Consider the following 21,068-nt stretch of genomic DNA (forward strand, 5'->3'; position numbering starts at 1 on the left):
ATTTTTCAGAAGAAGCAAAGCAAAACTGAGTAGACCCAAATGTAAAGTAGTACTGTAGTTCGGAGCTAATGAAAGTTCTTGATGGAAGCATTTTGTTTTAAACCTATGCACTAAAGAAAAGGTTAAGAGAAGTATTTCACTTTTGCGCTCCAGTGAACATTACTGACACAGATGACAGGAAGGTGGAGAAGAGTTGCCAAGTTTTGTGGCTGAACGTATGCTCCAAACAGGCCTGTTAAACGCTCTGCACAGTCCTTTTAATTCCAACCTTTCTATCTGGTACTTTTTCTCTCCTTTGAAAATAGCCAAAATGATAGCTCTGTGCACACAAGATGGACAAATGAATGTATGTTAATTAGAGATAGGCAAAAGAAATTTAACTGCAGCTTAGCTTCAGTTACTGTTTCAACCACCTCCTGTGTTATTACAATTAGCTTCTTTTCTCATCAACTCTGAAAATTGGCAAGTTAGTTGTGTGAGAGAGCAGTATGCAGTGGCCATCAGAATTTGGCGTAAAAATTACACATTTTTCTACATTAAGTAAATCAAGCAACAAACCTGCTAGAATTAATAAAATAAAAGGTATCACTAGTGATACATTTTTATTTGAATATCAAGAATCCTCTTCAGGCATTCTGATTCCATGTACATACAAAGGGTGTGTGTGCACAGGGACTGATGCTGTTATCCCTGCTGTTATCATTGCCCTTCAGCAGTTACAGGCTGACTGCTGTAGAGTGTGGAGCCTTCTGTACTTGTGGGGGGTCTCCATGCATTTTAGAGACCCGATTTTCCCCATGAATACAGGAGGCCCCTTACTTCACGCAAACACCCTACAGTCCATGGGAAGCAACAAGGATTGTGAGGAGGGGCTGAGCTACCATGTTCATCATTACAGGATTACGATACACAGCGCCAGAATGTCTGAATGCGGGCTAGGACAGAAACTCAAGGCAAACACATTTTTTTTTTTTATTTATTATTATTAAATTTGCACACAGCCCTTCATCAATAAATCTCAGGGCAGTTCACCATTAATCCCCCTTCCCACAACACATTAAAAAAGGTATTGGATGTTAATCAGCCCAAGGCCTAGCGCCTAAAGATGTTTAATGAAGCCACCAGCTGAACCTCTATGGGGAGGGCATTCTACAAATGGGGAGCCACTGCAGAAAAGGCCCATTCTCATGTCTCCACCCTCCAAAGGGACACAAAGAAGGGTCTCAGAGAATGATCTCAGGGTCTGGGTAGGTTCATATGGAGAGAGGCGGTCTGATGCCATTAATCCCCCTAATCATACCTAAATGGTATGATGCCATTTAGGATATTTGTTTTTATTTATTTCTTTTTTAAGCAGTGACAGTTTTACAGGGTGAGTCTTTTAAAAGAGACCCCGTGGAACATGTGTGCCTCTTTTAAAGGACTCACCCTATAGAAGCCACAATACCAATGAACTGAAAACCTGCACAATTACTTCCTGGATCTTACAAAAGATTCACAGTGCATATTTTCTAGAAGCAATATGTCAGAAAATATAACATGGAATTCTTCTGATTGTAAATTGTTTTTGATTTTAACACTATATTTTTTATGTTGCAATCTGCTCTGGGACTATATGGTGAAAGGCAAGTAATAAATACAAATAAATAAATTTGTGATAGCGATTCTGAAAGTGGGCCATAGAGACACCTGGGAACCCTCTAAGAATCCTCAGTTCTTAAAAATATTACAGAGGAGAGGAGCATTCTCAGAACTCTACTTGCCTCCTAAATAAACTAGACAAAACTCAAGTGTAGGGAACCCATCTATTTCAGTCTGTAGGCAACTTTTCTCTCTCTCAAAATATCTGAAACATCTTTATGCTAGAATTCTTAGCACTTGCAGTGAAAGAATGGCTAGTACCAAACCTAGCTGGGAGAATAAAATCATAAAATAAATATTTAACTTCACTGTGATTATGGTGGGATTATTAATGCCCATAATGCTCTGGGTATTAAAAGCCTTCTGGGCTTAGGCAAAAGATTCCTTGTGCAGCAAAACCCCACCTCTTTCTGAACTACACTGCATTAATTGAAGAGATATTTAAAAACTGACCCGTCTGAGCAACATGAATTTAAAGGGCTGTATTTCTGCCACCCGCAGTCTATGAGCTGAGGCTCTAAAATGGCAATTGGCACTTGGAGTGCAGCACATGCCTGCTACCAAGAGCCCTTCCTAAATAATTAACACTTTGAGAGTGCTCAGACGTGTCCTTCCGATTCATCTGCACATTGTAATTTCTACACGAGTCACAACTTAATGAATCATCAATTGTGACAAGATCAATGAACCAAACCTAACAACAAACTAAAGTTAGTAAATTCATGCCTGGGGCAAAAGTGCTGCTTTAAAAAAGCTTCCATCACTTTTAGTGTCTAATTAGCAAAGACACTGCTCCTCCTGCTGCCTTCTCCTCTTGTCTCCTCCTGAATGGCACAGAGTGAAGGTAAAGGGGAGGGGGTTGTTCAGTTTTACTGCATGCAAATCATGACACTACTCCTTTGATCAGCGACAATGTCTGCAGCAGCATGACAAGCACATAAAGGATACAAACTGCATTATGGGAAGGAGATTCCATACCAGCCCGATGAATTCCTCTCATCCATCAGATGCTGTAAATGGTTCAGCATATCTAATCAGAAAATGCTGCTCTTTCATATATAACTGGACTACTACTCAATAGGGAAGGAACGGGTCAAATAAAACATTTTCAGTCAGCAGAATTCATGTCCGGAATAGTAAAGGAATTTGCGCGCGCACATGCACGCACCCCTCCATCCCAATTTGTTGGCATTTGAGAACTCAGGGAGATCACAGCCAGCTCAAGGACTTGACAGGAGCAAATACAAGACAGTGCCTTTCAGAAAGGCTATAAAGATAATTTTCACATGACATAAAATCGGCCAAACTAGCTACCCCCCTCACTAAACACAGAGGTACTTTCAGCTGATTTAGTGGCATGCTTAATTGAGCAGTTTGTGGGCTGAGCTTCACAGTTACAGTTGCTATGGCCATCAGCAACCCCATAGTATATCCTCCACTCTCTAGCTATAAGGTGCACAAGTTCTTAAATGTGGAGGAGCCACATTTTAAGCCTCTCTCTCAATGGACCTCAGTACCATGGGGGAGTTGGCATACACAAACTCTTACCCCATGGCATGGCATGGCATGGCATGGCATGGCATGGCATGATTACATTGTAAGTCACCTTGAGAGACAATTTGAGTATAAGTCTCTGAGAAATGTAATAAACAAGGATTTCATGCATTATTGATGGAGATTTTGCCACAGACATGTATCCCAGGGCAACATAATACATTGCCTAGCCCTGGACAAAGGAAACTCACTGAAGCAGTGTTAGAAACTGAGATATGAAAGCTAGGAGCTAAATGGCATCTTAAACTTAGGTTATGGGCGCACCAACGGAATGTCTAGGCACGCTTTTTAAAAACAAGAATACAAAGCTGGAAATGAATGACCTGCAGCTAAAATCTTATGTTCATTTTTTGCATGGTCTAGTCCTCATCTGAAGACTGCAAAAAACATAGCCATGCTTCCCCTGCCCCCATGCCCCTAATATTCTTAAGAGGGTCTCTTCTCTGGTCTTCAGAGAGTGGCTGGAAGTGGGGAGGCAGAAAAAGGTCCTCGTTTACTTCCACTGTGCAGTTTTAATCTGAAAACGTAGGCGCAGTATTGCGCCCAGAGCTCAAAAACTGCTCGTGCTAATGAAATTCCCTGTCAAAAAACGTGCCTAGAACAATGGGAGTTTTGAATCCTGTACTGAAGTACCACAAGAATGCTCAGAAACTACAACTTTACAATGTAGTACACAAATTAATGTTGGTTCAGAGAACAACAATGATCACAGAAATCAAAATCTAACAAAAAGCATTGAAGGATAGCTCAGCTGATAGAGTGTGAGAATCTTAATTCAAGCACCACATTGGGCAGAAAGATAAATCATGAGGGGGTTGGACTAGATGACCATTGTGGTCCCTTCCAGCTCTATGATTCTATAAATTTGGAGGGCCTACTTTGGAAAAAAAGATGCAACAGATATTCATTGCCAGCAGCTCTGGTTGTTAGAGTCAAACAAATCCAGAGGATTACCGATTCCCCATCATTTCTACTATATAATATTTATAATTTATACAAAATACAAATACATAAAATGATAGGAACATAATGAGCTGGAAGGGACCCTAAGGGTCATAATTCTGGTGCAACCCCTGCAATGCAGGAAACTCAGCTAAAGCATCCATGACAGATGGCCATCTAACCTTTGCTTAGAAACTTCCAAGGAAGGAGAGTCCAGAACCTACCAAGGGAGATCCACCTTTCATGTATTATGAAGAGTAAACAACACTTATTTAACCCCAGTTATTTGACGTAGAGGGGGAAACCTACAGATAACAGTCCAAAAGCATACCCTCCAACATTTCTCCCATGAAAATAGGGGCGTCCTATTTCATAATAATAATTTGACCATTTATACCCCACCCTTCTGACTGGGTTGCTCCAGCCACTCTGTGCGGCTTTCAACATATATAAAAACATAATAAAACATTAAACATTTAAAAATCTTCCCTGTACAGGGCTGCCTTCAGATGGTTTGGGGGGGGGGCGGTGTCGGATAATTCCATACCCTTCAACATTTCTCATATGAAAATAGAGACATCCTACCATAACCTCCTACATTTCTCTGGTGAAAATAGGGACATTCTAAGGAAAAGCGGGACATTCTGGGATGAAATCAGAAACTGGGATGACTTCTGCAAATCTGTGACTGTCCCTGGAAAATAGAATTTATGTAACCTGAAGCGTATGTAACCTGAAGCGTCTGTAACCTGAGGTACAGTTTACTGCTGTAATCCAGCTTTTGGTTTTATTTTCTAAAAGCTGCAAAACAACGACCTGGTTTGCATGTTAGCTTGTCGTATATAAGTTTAATAATAATCCAACAATAAAAAAAAAGGTTCCCTATAAACCTGTGATTCTGTTTCACTAAAACTCATCAGAGTCTGGGTGCTCTGTCTTTTGTGCTAGGCTGCAATGACTGCGATTGAGAAGTAAATTTTAATTGGTTGGATATGAATGGAGTTTCTTTATAAACAGACTTTATACCACTTACTTTTGAAGCTAATCTGCCTTTTTCAAGGTGCTAAGACACAATCTTGTGCAATTCTTAACAAGCCTGTGATAACTTAGCCTTTTATCCAATATTTCCCTAATTAAAGGTATAGTTATAGATGGATTTTCTAATTTGCTTCAAATCAACATGTGTTTTTCAATTAAAAAAAAATTTGGTTTGAAATTCAGAGTTGTGTCTGTGGTTCTAGGTACTTCATTCTGTTTTTGAAGTTCAGAAAAAATTGCACTTGCAAGTTACACATTGTAGTAATTCTGTAAAGCTATCTATGCCTGTGAAGCCATTTTCAAGTGGCATATAAACTGCAGATACATTAAGGCCTTGTGCTCAAAGAGTTTTTCTGACAGTAGTTATAAACACCATTAAAGTAACTGTGCTTATGTTTACAGTTAACCATCTCTAAAAACTATAGTTTTAGCTGTAAAGCTGGGACATTCGTTTTGATGCATTCTTCATTTTCTATGCAAGTACTATATTAATTCTTCCTTTTAAACTACTGTTTAGATGTATTTTGTCATGGGATTTACAAGGCTGCACTCAGTTTCCCATTCTGATTGCTCAGGTGCTTGAATCCTTATTTTTAAAAGGAGTTTTATGCCACTTCTCTATCAGAAATGTATACACAACCAAGCACCACTAGTTACTAGAAGCACTTTTAATAGTGGTTCCTGACAGTCCTTGTCTCACTGGTAGTAAGAACATACTATCAGGTAGTCAATCAAATGTATCCTGTGTTACAACATTCTTGGAACTAAAGTGTAAGATGGCTGCTGGCAGGTCATTAATAGTAGTACTTGCATGGTTGCTTGTAATTTGCTCTATTGACTTCTCTGCAGCTAAATGTAAGACAACACCCATACAATCTCCTTATTATTGGTTGCTTCCTGGAGCTGTAGATTGTCAGGGGCTATTGGGTGTGGTATTGGTGACTGCATCTAGGGCTGGGTTTGACTGACTGTTGCTGCGGCAATTGCGCGGGCAATTGGCAGCTTGTGCCAGTGAGGGGACAGTCTGTAGGTTGCCTTGGGGACGTGTGAGAGTGGCAGCGTTGGTCAGGCGGCTGACCGATTTTTAGCAACCCCCCTAAAAAAGGCTCAACAATCTCTCCCCATTTTCTTAGTTTGGAGTCCCCAAAAACAGGGGGTGTCTTATACATGGGGATGTGTTATCCACGGAAAAATGCGGTATTTGGTAATGTTGGTATGCATATGTATGCAGATATATGTCTTCTTTAATGGGGTGGGTGAGTGTTCAGAATATGAGTTTTACAAGATCCTGCTCTACAGTCCTTTGATTTAATACATGCTGTTTAATAAGTTCAGGGGAGTTGGCAAGCTTTGTCCTGGACGCCAATTATCAAGTTTTACATAAGAAAGGTTCTCTTTATTTCCTGCTGCGCTGCCAGGAGACAGGGCCCTCAATGCATTGCTTGGAAAGCATAGAACACCATCTGGTATGTTTGTTCTTGCTGAGCTGGCTTGGGCACAGACAACTTTGGGGTTGCATTTCCAGTATGAAAGTAGTTGTGAATCACTAATATATAATTTTTTCACTCAGCCACTCCATAACTGGCATATATTGCCTGTCTCCTGATCTCTTTTTTAGCCTACCTTTACCCTACTGAGGCTACAACCACAGACCTAGAATACAACTACCCTGTGCCTAATAATTTGATTTATTCTTTACATACCATCTTTGTTGTCTTTCTTCCTGCTTGCTTGTAACAGCTGCCTCTGAGGCCCAGCTTGCCTAAATGGCAGATCACACAGTAAAACTGTTCCTGGACTATGCCGTGTTTGATTGCAAGCAGGGAATCAGATGACTGCTCTTTAACAGCCATGTGAGGTTTGCCCTCAAAGGAAGGATGTTCGAGTGCTTTACTTGCACTTCCACCTAAAGTAAAGTAACTTCTTGCCCTTTCTAACCAAGACTGGTGATTGGTTACTAAGGACTCACACAATCTTTTAGTGTTCCCAGTTCTTCTTTCTGTTTCTATATTCCCTTATAGTGTGCAGGTTAGATGCCTAGGTTTGGCAGAGCATGCATATGACAAGTTGGTGTGCCCAACATGAGGCGATCATTTTGCTACCTTGAAATTTGAACAGTGTGAGAAACAATGAGTGATATTAGAGAGCAGAGCTCATCTCTTATCCTATGCTCGCCAGGCGAAAGACTAAAGTCTTCTATAATCTACATTTCTTGGCATGTAGCATCTCCTGATAAATAAATAGTAAAGTGATTTAACAACTCCTGTCCACTCCCCAGGATATTGAATAGCAGGGATAGACAACATGGTGCCTTCCAGGTGTTGTGGATGACCATTACATCAGCCCCAGCCACATGCCAATGACCAGGGACAATGGGATCTGTAGTCCAACAGCATGTGGAGGACCCCCCCCCCCCGCTGTAGGGAAAGCAAATAGACCAACATTAATTGCAGATATCATACTGGTCCTTTGTCAGACTAGCTTGTGTCTTCAGTCAGAGAGCTCAGAACTTCTATTTTCAACATGGAGACCTGACTTTTTCTAATTTGGTAAATCAACATGCTATATATGTGCCCATCACTGACTTAACATCTTTTCAGTATACAGTTTAGCTTCAAAAAGCTAGAATAATCATGTAGTTCCTATGCAATGACTATAATGCCATTCTTCTTTTTAAATTGCTGTTTAAACATATTCTACCTTGAAATTCAAGAGATTATGCTCACCTCCTGATTTGTCTCTTCCCTCCACAATTGATTTCTAGCAATATAAAGAGTTCATGCTAAAGAAGAGCTCTGAATTGGGGCGAGGCGGGGGGGACACACACACACATCCTACAAAGGTTTGTTCATAGGCACAGGTAAGCCTGCCTGTGTTCACCAGATCTCCAGACTTCTCCAGCATAAATAAACCACTTGGTGAAAGCAATATGCTCTCATAACTTTATTTCTTTGTAGAATTCACAATAATAGTTCTTCTGCTGGGAACAAAGTAGTGTGAAAGTTATTCTGACCATGTGAAATATAATATGACATTTTGGCTTCGTAAAATAAAACAAGGACTATCTTTAACATGGAGGAAATTCCACCAGGACAGAAGTCACTTCAGTTAGTAATGTGTCAGCCATACTGCCAGTTATTAAATGTGTTATGCTTTCTGAAGTGTGAATGTAGCTCTACCACTCTGCAAACTGCATTGTTATGCTGATCCACAGAGTGGCAGCACTGCTAGAAATAGCTACTAGCAAGTGAGAGTGCTGTTACTACTTGATATCAAAACTGGGGCTTCTCCACTGAGCTTGCTAAGCAAGAACTTGGAGAGATTTCAATCCAGCTGGGCCAATGTGATAAAGGGATTGAAGCCACAGAGGGAAGGATTAGCATGACAGATGAATACAGTACTGTGCAGTTTTCCATGGCAAAAGACTAACCCAGCTCATCAAGGAGCTGGAAGATGGGGGGTGGAGGGTGGAGGGTGGGTGACACGGATCATATACTGCCATGGTAAGTTTCCTTAACACAGAGATCCTATTCCCTGGGACAAAGGGCGATTAAATACTTACTCTGGACTTCTAATACAAAAATAAAACTGAGCTGGCAAGAAGTGTCCATAAAAACTACCAAGCAGTCATTCATATAAATTTATCATGAGGCTGTGAATTTTGCTAAGGAACTATCTGCAGCTTACAATCTCTTTGGGAGAATGGTTGCTGGGATAATTAAAGAATTCAGAAAGCAGAATGCTAGATTTTAATGTTCTTTTCATGCAGCATATACTTATTTTTTTTAAAAAAAAGTTACTCAAGTTGAAGTCCACAGTCTGAGCCTTGATTATACAAAATACCAAGTTATCCAAATTAAGAGTCACCCAACCCCTGAACATCCATATAAATAATATCTCCACTCTTGACCTTCTGAAGTCTAATGGGGGGGGGGAATCTTTGCATTCCTAGCTTGTTTAATTCATAAACTAGTCTATGTGCTATGGGAAAATCTATGGGAAATTAATCCCCCAATTTCCAGGGAAATTTTCAGCATATTTAGCATGAAATGCTAGAAAGATGTTCAAGAAGAGACTTTTAGAAATGGAAAAACTACCATCCATTTCTTTAGAACCAAAGGTACTCGAAGAACATTCTCTTATTTACAATTAAATTAAGGATAGTTGATTTCTGTTAACATTATGTCTAACTGAGCTTATAGTTTGCTTTCAGAATACCTCTGACATTGGCAACTGACAATGGGTGATGGTGACTGAAAAGTTCATTTCTGGATTTAAATTCAAGTTGCCATTTTGGACCTTTAAAAACCTTCATGATTTGGGAACTTGCTACCTGAAGGATTGTCTCCTTCATGTGTATCTGTTAGTGCCTTGAAATCATTGTCTGGGGCTCTTCTTCAAGTGTCCCACCATGTGAAGTATGGCAGTTTGCTATGAGCAAGAAGGTTTCTTCATTTTTGTCTTCCCATTTGTGTAATGTGCACCCCAGGGAGCCCTTTTAAGATATGCTGTGGTTTTTTACTTAAAAAAAATTTTTTTAATGGATTTCTCAAAATAACATGAAATAGCAATCCTTCCAATCAACATGACACACTTCCCATCCCCCACCCTGCAATTTCAGGTTCCTTGTGGGAAAACATTGTTCCAAAGTGTCAGGTGAAAGCCCAGTGGGTGCCATTGTGAGTTATAGTCTTTTGCATGGGTAATAAAAGTGTGCCATGTCACTATAAAGTTATCATCTCATCTTTTTGTGGCTAATGCCTAGGCCTCCTTAGTAAATTTTTCAGAGAGTGCCAATCTCCGTACTTTCTGTTTCAACTGTGATAAAATTTTAGGGACTTCCGACTTGGAGCAATGCATTGTCTAGTGGATAATAAAAGGAAGGTGATTTATATATCAAATTGACATGATCATCTTTAAAAATTATTAGCAGAACCAAGTTTGGGGTGCAATTAATATTTTGGTTTGTAACCAAGCTTATTTCATCAACAAAATTCTTCCAAAATGGTTGCAGTTTACTGCATGCCCACCACATATGAATAGTCGCTCTGATATCCTTATACCCTCTCCAACAAAGAGCAAAGATGGTTTTATTGAGGTAGCTGCACCTCAGAGGTGTTAATGCCACCTATGTAAGAGCTTGAGTTTAAGAGTGGATAGTGATTTCAGTTTTGTTGTTTTTAGCCCACAGGCTTTGCCAATCTGCTTCTTCAATTACTGTTTCTAAGTCAATTCCCAAGTATGTTTTATTAAATTTGTTTGGCCCAATTGTGTGTCACTTACCATTTTGTAAATTATTGATAACAGGTTTAGATTTTTGCATTATAAACTGTGGTTCTTAATCTTGCTTTGGCTCTCTGGATTTTTTTTATTTTTATTTTCCTGCATCTGTTCAATCTTATGTGAAGCAAGACACTGCATGGGTGAGATGGCTTTGCTGCCAAAGACAGCTACTTTAGATTTTAGATAATTAGGAACAGTTACTCCAGGCAGCTAGTAGTCTGCATAGCCTAATTTGCATTGGGGAGAAACTGCCATATCATTAGACTAAAGCAGTTTAGATATTTTCTTTTAACAAAAGAGGCAGGGGGAATTTATCTATTTGATTCCCAGGGGGTCCACGGCCCATCCCTTGCCTCCCCCTCAACTAAATCTTTGTCATTTTTGCATGGTGATATCACAAATTTTATGGTCTGTTTTAGCGCTGTGCGATTTTAAAATATATTGGCTGAAATCAGTTTTGAAATCACACTGCAATAACGATTTAAACCCGGAAATATGCAGCAATATATGGCTCCTCACACAAGGGAGAGCAGAGCAGATCTCAGCCAATAACGCTGCTGATCTGAGCTGCCTTTCCTCAAGCTGAGGGAGACCAGGGCAGGCAGAGGATAACACTGCAGACTTCCCTCAGGCTGAGGGAAAACAGGGCATCCGATTGTGAGGCACTGCCTTCCCCTATCACTAACACTGACAGAGAACAGGGCAGCTGATCGCCCTCATTTCAAGGCATTGTGGCACTATGTTCCCCTGGCACTGAGGCGGGAAACTTATGAGAGATGCTAATATGGCACATAAGATCAGGTGGGTAGCTATAACTACAAGTGCCCCCTTTTTTACCTGGGAGTAAGTCTCACCAAATTCCATGGAATTTACTGCTGAGTAGACATGGTTAGGATTGTACTGTAACCTGCCTAATTAAAAACTGTGGTGTTCTTTACAAGTTAAAGCTGCAAAAATATGGATGGATTTTCATGCGGGGGCAGAGACACATGTTCAGTTGGATGCACTTGAACAGAATTAAGCTCATTCTGTCAAAGAACAAACTGGTACTAGTTCCCTTTGGGTCAGGATGAAGTACAGCTACTTAGTCATGTGTATAGTCAGGATTTATGTTGAGGGATTGGACAGGACATCCACCTGTCATCATTCTCTGTCCGGCTCTGTCTAGCAGATTTGGAATGAAATGTCTCAACAACAGTTGTTTTAAATTACTTTCTTTTGACCTCAAGAGCTCAGAAAAATCTGTCAAAATCTTTCAATAATTTCTACTTTTATTTAAGTCTTTTTATTTACTTACTTGATTTAGGGGGAGGGCAGCTGCACCCATGTACTTAGTTCCTTTTTAACATGAACTTTCAAAGCGATGCCACCCCCACAAAAATTAGGGAAGAGGTAAGAGCTTTCACAACTGCTACAAGTCGTATGTCTGAACAATACAATAATGTATTCTACAAATCAAGCCAGTAGCAAGAAGAATTAGGGCCAGAGACATGCAACAGGGTTCACTGTATTGAAACCAGCTGCTGGAGTATTGTAATCACTTCTAGTAAACATTGCAACAAGCCTTTCGCTTTGTACAGCCTGTGCCGCAGGCTGAAATCAAGAAGCGGTCAATCAATAATAATAGTGTGCTTTTGTTTTGGCTTGAAGGACGGAAGGAAATACCTGACTGAAATCCACCAGTACTGCAGGTAAAGTATGAGTGAGAAAGCCCTCCTTCACTTAGCAGCTGAATCTGCCTCTCTGCCAACTCTTAGGCTCTGTTGGGAGACCACAACCATTTGTGGGGGTGGCTCAGCCTGCTTTCTCCTTCAAAGCAAACCGTGGCAAGAAGGAGAACATCAGAGGTGGCCCCCAACTTAAGCAACACAGAGAGGGAATAAGCTACCTTGTGACTGCTATAAGACTGTTTCCAAAACTGAGCAATGTAGTTTAGAGAGGTGACCCTTCCTCCCCACTTTCTACCAAATAATTCAGGGCTGGATGTGCGGCAAACTTCGCAACCAGATCCAAATTGGAATACAGAAAGGGGAGGGGTTACCCTTTCCTCCCTGTGCTGTCTGGAAGGGTTCTTTAAATATATTTTTAGCTCACCCTCACCATATTAGCCTCCCAGAACGGATGACAATATAAGTAAAATGCAAACAATTCCAGTACAGTTAAGATCAGATAAAATGGATCACTCAAAATGGCAGTCATAAAATCATCTCCCAGGTCCCAGGAGTGAAGGTGGCAGCAGGTCCAGTGGGAAGCCCAGAGTTGCAAGAGGATTGCCTTTTGACTAACAATGCAGCTCTATTGCCACAGATACTTAGAAAGGTCCAGCTGTAAGCAATGACCGAGCAGAGAACTAGGTAGAAGATGATATGGCAGGGATGTAAGTTTTTCAGTGTCCTTGGGACTTCTGCTGAGTTAAGAGTTTCCTTTTGGTGGCTCTAGTCTCCTTACCCCTGCTCTAGAACTCCCTGGCTCATATCTTCCTGGCTCGGCCCCAGCTCCGACTCTTACTCCGGCCTTCACACAATGTGCTGGTCACATACATGATCCCTAGATCTAAGAAATAGAACAGTCTGATACAGGCAGAGGCATTCCTTCAGATACCTGGGTCCAAGTCATTTCGGCAGGGATTCCAACAGGATTTTCTGAGCCCAGTTCTCTAGTTGTTGATTTGGCCCCCCACTTCCCCTGCACATGCGCGCGCGCACACACACACACATCGATCCATGAAGCTTATTTCTGAGTATGCCTACAGAGGATTGCTCTGCATATCCATCCATCACACGTACACACTCTCATACACACTTCCACTAGTCTGGCTGTAACTGCTTACTTGCAGAGAGTAGCAGCTGGAATCCTGCCTTCTTCCGATACCCATTTTTAATCACCAGCTTAGAGGGAATGGGGTGGCATGAGGGTGCTGCTACAGGTGAACTAGCGCTACCTGAGCTGGTGGGTGAGTAGTAAGCACCACTAAATCCAATGAGACTTACTTCTGAGTAGACATTGCAACCTTTAGAGGCTACCTTTTCTCTGTCAGGGGATGTATTCCCTCAGAAGTCTTCAGTCAAGAGCTGAGTGCATCTGATGAAGGGATGAGCCTTGAAACAAAACTGTTCAGGATGAACTAATCCAAAATAAAGATTAGAATTCTCAATCCTATGCAGGTCTACTCAGAGGTAAACACCATTGGGCTTGATAGGCTGAAGAGGGTTGTTACTGTTTTTAGTACATCACACCAATGAAGTTACTGTTTTGCAAAGCTAGAGAAACACACACATGGTTTCTGAGTTGCCCACCTGTGTTGGAGCTCCTTAAATTTTCATTCATCTTATTTAGAATAAAACACATGAAATACAAAATATCAGGCTCATTAGAAAGTGCCAATATATCAATTGAACCCCAAATATACCATATTTAAGGGCCACTTGAAGCATTACTTTTTCTGAGGGAATTTGTGTTCATGTTGAAAAGTGACTAGGTGAATCCTTATAATCTACAGAAACATAAAATGTGAAGCTTATAAAAATGTGGTAGGTGATACTCATTGGATTTCTAGGCTAAACCTGTAAATATTGTAATATACATTGTGGTGGTGCTCACAAGTTTATGTTCAAATATACCCACAAGCCCCACAAGTTGGTGACCTCTGTTATATGTGGATGAATTAACAGTCCAAGCCAAAGAATAAATCAACACTCTCTCTGGTATAGAATGTGGCATTTCTCTCCATTTTAAAGTGACACATAATGCTAATTTGCTAGTTTTTTACTTAGAGATCGTATTAAAATATAACCTCTCTTCCCTTAATTACTCTGATTTTATAACAAAGGCTCCTTTCTTGGCAGTAACATATAAAAGAAAATGAGAGAAACATGAGCCAAACTGCCTTGTTCTTGCTGATTCTTTTGTAACTAACTAAGCGTAAATAAGGATTAAACACAGCTAACTTTTGTTTACTGTTGAAATAGTGAACCTAGTATTAGATGAGCATTTACAAGGACATATTGTCTCAGGCCTTTGGAGGTCTAGTTCTCTACAGAAATAATTTGTAACTGTCAAATGTTTATCATTTACTGCATTTCAAACTGGGTAACTCCAGGAACTGGAATGAAGCCAGCAGATGGTGATAGAAATTAAACTCATGATATGGTTCAGTAATCAGTGAGCTTTGGAAAGACAAAGGTGTTCTCTCTTTTCTTATCCCTAAACTATACCCTTGATAGATTCGAAGCCTAAACCTGGTTTATTCTGCTATACTTTCAGCCTGCAGTTTATTTATTTACATTTTTGTTTGTAAAAATATCCATATACCACCCCCTTGTGAAATGGTGTACAACAACCTAAAAATATCTAAAAGCAATACAAAACCCTCATTGTCCAACTAGACAAAATATAATGGCTGTGCTAGCTAGAATCCAAGCCATTCCAAGTCAGGTTTCAAGATCATTATGACTCACACTTTAACAAAGGGACTGGCATTCATAAACCCATTTGAGCAAATTAATGGAGGAGCTATTGCTCTGCCCATACAGAATTATGGAGCCAAGGCTCAAGGCAGATATGCAAATATGCAAATGCACAGATTAAAAAAATGAAATATTTTAACTCTCATTAAAATAGCTTGAAACAAGAAGTATGTTGTGTTTGACGTGACACAATGTGCTTGAGACTACTGTAAAGGCTACCCACATCAAATTCAAATTGCTGAATTTTTTCTTCATCAATACTAATACGCTTACACGAAATCTAGATCATAAAAGAAATGTACAAATTCCAAAGCCTAGGGAAAAAGTCATTTTCTTGCCAGGGTTACTATTGGTTCCCATCCCAGGATAAAACAAAAACAGAGAGAATGTGGATTATGCAGAAGGGCAGGGGGCACCAATCTGGCCTCTGTCATACCCAACAGAGCTGCTGTGTTTTCCTAAAAAGTAGGATATAACGAGTTACTCGGTTTGGTGCAGTGTTGGAAATGCTGCAACATTATTCCCTCCTTACATTCTGCACAATCCTCCTATTTAAAAGGCTCTGTAATGCAAGGTGTAATCCTCCAGTCCTACAGCTCAATCACATATTTATTAATTTGTGACACCCAGTGCCCACTAACTCTCCCTGAAGCTTTCCTTGTGAGTGTGTGTGTGTGTGTCAGTTTATTGATTCTGGTCCCTTCCTGTTCACTTTGCTCAAACCCTTCTTTTGCTAGGCATGCAAGAGAAATTCTGCGCTGCTGCAGGTCATAATTGAAAAAGACAGAAATGCTCAATATGACTCATACATTATTCAGCTTATCAGCTGCCCAAGAGAAAAAGAGAGGGAGAGGTTGTTTGCATGCCTACCTCTTCCACTATCAACAGAAGAAATAATTTTCAATTACACTAAGTGTATGCAACTCTGTTCCCCAACAGGATCTGGAGTTAGAGAGATGGAAGTGGAGAATGAAGGACAGCGCAAAGAAGTAACTGCTACAAAATGCTTGCTTACGTTAGATTCTTGGCTCCAGTTTGCTTCTTAATAATGTACCAAATGGAATATGCTAGCAAGCAGAAAGACCACCACAATTCATGACAAAAACCTAGATCAAGGCCAGCTGAAATTACACCACAGAAGCCAACTAAGCATTGATCGACTGGTTGTGAATATATGACTTTAATTATTTATGAGGGGTTTGGGGATTTTTTTTTTTGCCACATAAATTTATGGTAATGTGCCTGGAAAGACTTTTGCCAAAAGCTAGAGATTTCTTGAAGGAAAATAAAAATACTAGGATCATTTCTACTATCCAAATATTATTTCAAATCCCACTATCAGAAGTGGCAACCCTGGCATTGTAAGTGATGGACCAACAATGAAGTGTTTTTTTTTAATCCTTGCCTAGAGTTTCCACAACCAAGATGATTTTTTTTAAACGGAAAAACTGTCATAAGCCCAATAGAATTGCCAGTTTTCTTACAATAATCTTCCAAGAGGCATTCCCAAATCAATTACGCTGCAGCTGGTAATATAGTCTTAAAAGACCATTCAGTTTCTTAAACATCACCCTACTTGTCCAAGCCCACATGCAAATTGCTTAAGCTTATAAGGGTTCTATAGGGACCCCTAGTAACAAGCCCTATATCTCTTCTAATTTCCTTCATACAAAGTATGCATCCCTCCTGGACATATTCACTTGGGAAGAACAGAATAAAAACAATGCTCATCCAGCCTTAACAGAGAAGACTTTAATAATATGTCCCATATAACTTGGCGATCACTTGTACAAAGATTTGCTCCTGAAGAAAGTGAAGGCCACATAACATTCTGTCACGTAATCCCAGTGAAGTACAGACTGGAAAAAGATTTGCCTGGAAATAAAATCCTTGCTGTGAAACCTATTGCTTTATACCAAGGGTAGGGAACCAGTGGCCTGCTCAACCTTTTAAACTGGTCTGCAAGTCTCCTACTGGTCTTTCAGCAGCATTGGTGGTGGTAAATAGAAACTCACTGTGCCTTTGAAGACTAGCAAGTTGCAGAAGCAGATTAAGTGAAGGAAAAGCCATTGGAGAGTAGACTGCTGCCAACTGTTATCTGTCTATGTTCCAATTCTTCAGTATCTTTTCAAGCTAAAATTAAGCCTTTCCAGTTCTTCAAAATATATTTAGTAGAATCTGAAAGGAGACCTGATACTTGAGTAACAAAGGATTTTTGTAAATTATTTGATTCCACGTGATCTATCCTTACGCATCCAGTTATAAGGAGACTTCTATTGTACTGCTGTAAATAAATGAAATACTACAGTGCTATCACCAACACATATGTTTCAGCACAATAACAAACTGGGGAAAGGTGGGGGGAAAGCAGCAGTGAAACATTCTGCTTAATTCATCTAGCAACCTAAGCCTTCCTCACTGGAAGATATCATCAGTAAATAATTTATATACACCAATAAATCTGCTTAATCCTTTCGTTTGAAAACAGATTTTCCATTTTAGTCAATTAGGGCAAATTTAAACTGCATTTAGAGAATGCAGCACATTCAGGCATCCATGGCCCATCTATGAAGTTATTAGAAATATACACACTAATAAATTGGGGGGGGGGGGAGTAGTTGTGTGTTGTTGTTTTAAAAAAACATTTTAAAATGGAAGTAGGGAAGTAGGCCAGAGAAAAGAGAATTTCCCCTCATTTTCTTTCTTTCCTCTCCACTCCTCAAACAATTCTTCCTTATCCAATATAAATAAGGAATTCTGGACATGGAAGTTTTCTTCAACACATACAGTAGATAACTTGTTGGACCCAGAACCCTGGCCTGAAATTTGAATTCACAGCCAGATCGGCCTTCCAGAACACATGGAGGGAGGGCTCCAGGACCCTGACAGAGCTTCACATCTCCTTCCCAAAGCCCAGTGCCTCACTTACCCAGCTTTGGGAAGGCAGCACAAGGTCTTGGGGGACATCAAATTTAAGCCTTGTTCCCTGCCCCTTGCACAACAAGGCAGTTTGTAACCTACGGGCTCCATTTTGAAGTATTCTTCCAACCCACTTGATATGAAAATTTGGATCGCGCAGGTTCAAAGGATCCTATAGGTGATAGAGCCGGTCTCTCTGGGAATACCTTCTCCAAGCACAATTCTACCCACTCCACACACACACACACACACACACACACCCCAGCCAATGGCTGCAATTCAAAAAGGGACTTGTCCATTGCAATTTAACTCAAAAGAAGACAGCTTTCTGCTTGTTACCCTGTAGTCTAGGAGTGGTGAACAAATTCTAGGCTGATTATTAGCCAATCCCACTGTATTCTGTGACAATAAAGGGTGGTAGAGAGAAAATTATAACCCTCTTGACCAAAACCTAATCCTGCTCCCTGATTCTTTAAGTTTAAAAGGAGAACCTCTCCCTCACAGTTTAAAAGATCTGGGTGAAGGAGAGAAATTAGGTTTGGGGAATGTAGGCATGTTATTGAAGTTAGTTTTCCCTTCTATTCATCTCCAACTCTGGAGGTGAAGGATAATGCCTGTATACTGTTTTCTGCTGGAAATGTTTGCTGGCAACTTTGAAGGTAAGGTAACTGTGCAAGTTCTTTGTCTGAAGCAGGTCTGTGTCCAGAGATGTTGCTGGCTGTTTCAGTTAATACCTCCTTGCTTTATCCCTCGAGAACCTCAGTGAATGTTCATCACAATAAACATATTTAGAAATAATAATAATGAAAACAATAAATTATATTGGAATTGTACACAGTGATCTATCTGTTTACCCTTTTAATGATATAGAGATAGATAGATAGATGCAGAAAAAGCAAGCATAACCAACAGCATAGGCTTTCCAATGTGAACAAACCGTTCAGCTTATATGTAAGAGGCTGTGGTATATAAAGCTCAGTTGTAACAGAGCTTCCACTTACCTTCTAACACTGTCAGTTTGGCACTGGTATTTATCTCCCCAACACTGTTGGTAGCCATGCACTCATATATTGCTTCATCCCGAAGGACACGCAGCGGTTGAATACGTAGAACTGATCCAGACCCATCATCAAATTCAATAACCTTTTTTCAAAAGAGGGGAAATTGTATTACCCATTTTATTACAACATACCATTTCCAACCATGACAGAGGAATCAGGAAAGGGACAGGGACCAGCCCCTCCACTCTCTGGGGCAAATTCCTGCAACCTTGTTTACCATGGTGAATGATTCCATCTGTACAGTCCTTCCTTAACGAAGATTTAAACCAACAAGATGTTGTTGTAAATTACGGTTTGGAAACCATACCGCATACCTTAGTTGTCCACCTTTATTAACAGTGAACCCTATTTAGCATTAAGCATGATTAACATTCTGAAACTAAAAGAAACTCTGTGTCTTTTTGCCATGATACACAGTTTGGCCATTAACACCATGACTCAAGTTTCTGTGCTGCCCATTCCCCCTTTTTCCTCTGCTCATGTGCTCCTCTCATCATTCCATTCCTTAAAGTATTCAAACTGGAAGTACAAAGTAAATAATGGTTTATGATTCTTGTTTATAGGCAAACCACAGTTTGCTGAATTTGAATATCACAGCAAACTACTTTTTGCTCAACCTAGGAAGTGACTAAGTGAACTGGAAGAGAGAGAAAGAGGGAGTGGGAGAGCATGAGGCATAGTAAAGGTAAAGGTAAAGGTACCCCTGCCCATACGGGCCAGTCTTGCCAGACTCTGGGGTTGTGTGCCCATCTCACTTAAGAGGCCAGGGGCCAGCGCTGTCCGGAGACACTTCCGGGTCACGTGGCCAGCGTGACATCGCTGCTCTGGCAAGCCAGAGCTGCACACGGAAACGCCGTTTACCTTCCCGCTTGTAAGCGGTCCCTATTTATCTACTTGCACCCAGGGGTGCTTTCGAACTGCTAGGTTGGCAGGCGCTGGGACCAAGCAAAGGGAGCGCACCCCGCCACGGGGATTCGAACTGCCGACCTTTCGATCGGCAAGCCCTAGGCGCTGAGGCTTTTACCCACAGCGCCACCCGCGTCCCTATGAGGCATAGTACAAATAGGCAAACCATGGTTTGGCTATGACGCATGAACTGGGTCATTAACCATTCATGAAATCAAAGAAATTTCTTTAACCCTCTCATAGAGAAATGTGTTTATGATACAACCCATAAATTGTCCCTCAATGGCAAGGACTGCAAATGAATAGACACTGAACTTAATTAACTTCATACTCATCTAATTTCAATTTACAAACAAAGCAAAATGAGATGAAATAATATCACCAAGAAAATATAGTGATTACAGAAGGAAGCTGTACTAGGAGAATCTTATTATTTTACCTCTCAGAGGAGAGTTAACCAATACTTATCCACGTGGAATGAATAATTCCCTCAGTAGTCCAAGTCTGGAAATTTGGAGAATCAGAAATGCCATATTCCAGGTAATGTGTATCAAAGAGGAAATATTTCTTTCCAGTTCACACATTTGTTATATTTTAATGCCACCCAACATATGGAAACGCCCACAAAATTACTAGGGAGAAAATATATTCTGTGCGTACCTCAAATCGTTGGGAGCTAACTTTCTTTCCTTTCTTCATCCATGTGATACGTGGCTTTGGCTCTCCTACTGCTTGGCATACAAAGGAGGCCACACCTCCAGATATCCCAATCTGATCCTCAGGAGTTTTCATGAAGTTTGGCTTACCTGCAAGACAAATATACTGAATGGTGAAATGTGCCTGGGGTCTGAATTAAAGATAATGAATATTACAGCAATCTGACTATATCTATCTTGTGCGCCCAGCTCAAGACTAATGAAATGATACCACACCTAGAAACAATGGATACATCGGTGAACAAAATAATACAACCAAGTTTAAAAACATTATGAAGATTGTTTAGGAAGAACTGTTTAGCTGCTAATTCTTCACACTCCTGTAATAAGCGAATTTCCAGTTTAAAATAGCCCATGTGGGCAGGCACTGGCAAACACTGTTTAAACAACAACAAAAATTAAGTACAGGATTTCATTATGATCGGGCTTGAAAAATTTGAGAATATCAGAACCACCATGTCCAAATTTAGTTATCACTGAAAGCATCCTGAGTTCTGGGAGTATATAATCCACCTGCAGATGGAGTTAATCAGCTATTGGAT

The 21,068-nt window shown here is 40.4% G+C and overlaps 1 protein-coding gene across 20 annotated transcripts in view; it reads right to left on the bottom strand.

Moving 5' to 3' along the window:
• PTPRF (protein tyrosine phosphatase receptor type F) overlaps positions 1-21,068 on the bottom strand; it is a 478,748-nt gene that overhangs the window by 213,896 nt on the left and 243,784 nt on the right. For all 20 annotated transcript variants that reach the window (XM_053392724.1, XM_053392743.1, XM_053392742.1 and 17 more), the window contains 2 exons: positions 20,471-20,616; positions 18,845-18,986 (listed from right to left, as the gene is read on the bottom strand). In XM_053392724.1, the coding sequence (XP_053248699.1) occupies positions 18,845-18,986; positions 20,471-20,616 (288 nt within the window). The remainder of the gene's footprint in view (positions 1-18,844; positions 18,987-20,470; positions 20,617-21,068) is intronic.

Source organism: Podarcis raffonei, chromosome 6 (genome assembly GCF_027172205.1).
Source record: "Podarcis raffonei isolate rPodRaf1 chromosome 6, rPodRaf1.pri, whole genome shotgun sequence".
In the NCBI taxonomy this organism is placed as follows: domain Eukaryota; kingdom Metazoa; phylum Chordata; class Lepidosauria; order Squamata; family Lacertidae; genus Podarcis; species Podarcis raffonei.